Consider the following 1810-nt stretch of genomic DNA (forward strand, 5'->3'; position numbering starts at 1 on the left):
GCTTGTGGTTGATCTGGGAAACGGTCTGCGCCTTGTGGCAGAGTTGCGCGAAGCAGGAGCTGAGGCTGGTCATCTTCTGGCGGCCGTCGTACGTGATGTCCGCCTGGTCGGGGTCGATCTCGCCCAGCAGCAGGTCCATGTCCACGAAGGCCTTGTCGAACTCCTTCTCCAGCACCTCCAGCCACCGGAACATGGACGTGCCACCCGTGCCGCATCCCCCGCCGCCGGCCGCCCCGCACGGGCCCGCCCCCGCCGCCGACATCGCGGCCCACAGCGGCCTCCGGGCTCCGGGCAGCCGGACGGCGCGAGGCGGGACTACGCATGCGCCGCGAGGGGGGCGGGACCGCAGAGCTCAGCTACCACAGCCTGAGTGGCGTGGCAGGCAGCGCCAGCCGACCCCAGAGCCAGCGATCCCAGCCGGGCGTGCTTCCGGGGGTTGGATGGGGGAGGGGCGGTGCCGGAAGGAGGTGTTACCACGCAACGGACGTGACGCTACACTGCCCCTCGGAACACTAGCCCTTCCCGCCTCCACCCACCTCGGGGCGCACGCGCACTTACCCCCTTGCAAGATACCCTCCCCCCCGTCTGGGGGGCGGGGCCGATGCTCCTGCTGGCAGATTGCTGGGGGCTAGGACCGCCCATTGTGGGGGTCAGCAAGGGACGTCAGCCCCTGCTCAAGGCCGTGGCTTCTATCTTCCTCTGTAGCAGGACAACGTGCTCTGCCCAGGCTCTCTTGGCAGCCCTGGCAGTACCAGGGAAGCTGTCCCTGGGGCTGGTTTGGGGGGCACTGAGGCGGCCTGGGTAGGACTAAGTCAGAGGAAGATGAGTGTGGGACAGTGTGGCCGGGGGCAGTGCTGCCTCAGCAGGGGAGCTGAGCTAGATCTGTGGCCTGGGGCCCATGGAGCCAAAACCGTGAGCATCACTGATGTAGTTCTGCTCCCTTGCCTGAGGCAGCATCATCCCTAGCCAAGCCATCCCACACAGATCCTCCTCTCACTTATTCCTAATGCTACCTTGGCAGCCCTGTCACACCCCTGACCTGCCCCAGCGAAAGCAGGAGTACCAGGGCTGTCAGTGTAACCTGCTGCTGCCAGGGTTCTCAAACGAGAGCTGGGGGGATCTGGCTCTCAGGGCATTGTGCCACTCTGCATACCCAATCTAGCACACAGGACCAAGCCCCTGGGGCTCTGTAAAAAGCTGGGGGGGAGGTGTGGGCTGTGGGCCAGATTATACAGCACCAGGGGCTGGATCCAGCCTGGAGGCTGGAGGGTTGAGCACCCCCCGATTAGATGACCTCTCAAGGTCCTTTCCAGCCCCTCATCTCTGTGATTCTTTCCTTTGGACACGCTTCCTTCAAAAGCTACCCCTAACTTCCACCGTGGATAGAATCACTTCCTAGAGATCCCGTTGAGCCCAGTGTCCCTTGGCAGCTGCTTCTGTTCCTCCTATCATCTGCCCCCTCCCAGGCTCTCCAGCAGTCCCCAGGCACCACTTTTGTGGCAGCTCCCCATCCTGTCCTTGTAGCTGGATGCAGCAGAATGCACCGACCTTAAACTGTGGTCACACATGCAATACTTGCACATAGGCAGCCTATTTAATGAGCAACACTGAACATTGGAAAATCACTTGTGTCAAATGGCTCCGCTCAAAACTGGGCAAACAGCTTTTTGTGCCTCATTTTCCACATCTGTTCAACTAGGGTAAATTATACCTCCCAGGAGGCACTGCTGTTTGTAAAGTGCTTTGAGGTACTTGAATAAATCTGCTAAAGAAATGCAAAGGATTAGAGTTGTGTTATTCTTACCATTTA

At 60.3% G+C, this 1810-nt stretch overlaps 1 protein-coding gene across 2 annotated transcripts in view; it reads right to left on the reverse strand.

Annotated features, from left to right (window-relative positions):
* The window catches only part of GOPC (golgi associated PDZ and coiled-coil motif containing), a 47707-nt gene extending 47421 nt beyond the window's left edge, over window positions 1-286 (reverse strand). Inside the window, exon 1 of one of the 2 annotated variants that reach the window (XM_019537957.1) lies at window positions 1-286. In XM_019537957.1, the coding sequence (XP_019393502.1) occupies window positions 1-262 (262 nt within the window). In that variant the 5' untranslated portion in view covers window positions 263-286. The other variant, XM_019537959.1, reaches the window with a different exon arrangement.
* Window positions 287-1810: the final 1524 nt, after the last annotated feature.

The sequence above is a fragment of the Crocodylus porosus genome, unplaced genomic scaffold (genome assembly GCF_001723895.1).
Source record: "Crocodylus porosus isolate Cpor-Errol unplaced genomic scaffold, CroPor_comp1, whole genome shotgun sequence".
Taxonomy (NCBI): domain Eukaryota; kingdom Metazoa; phylum Chordata; order Crocodylia; family Crocodylidae; genus Crocodylus; species Crocodylus porosus.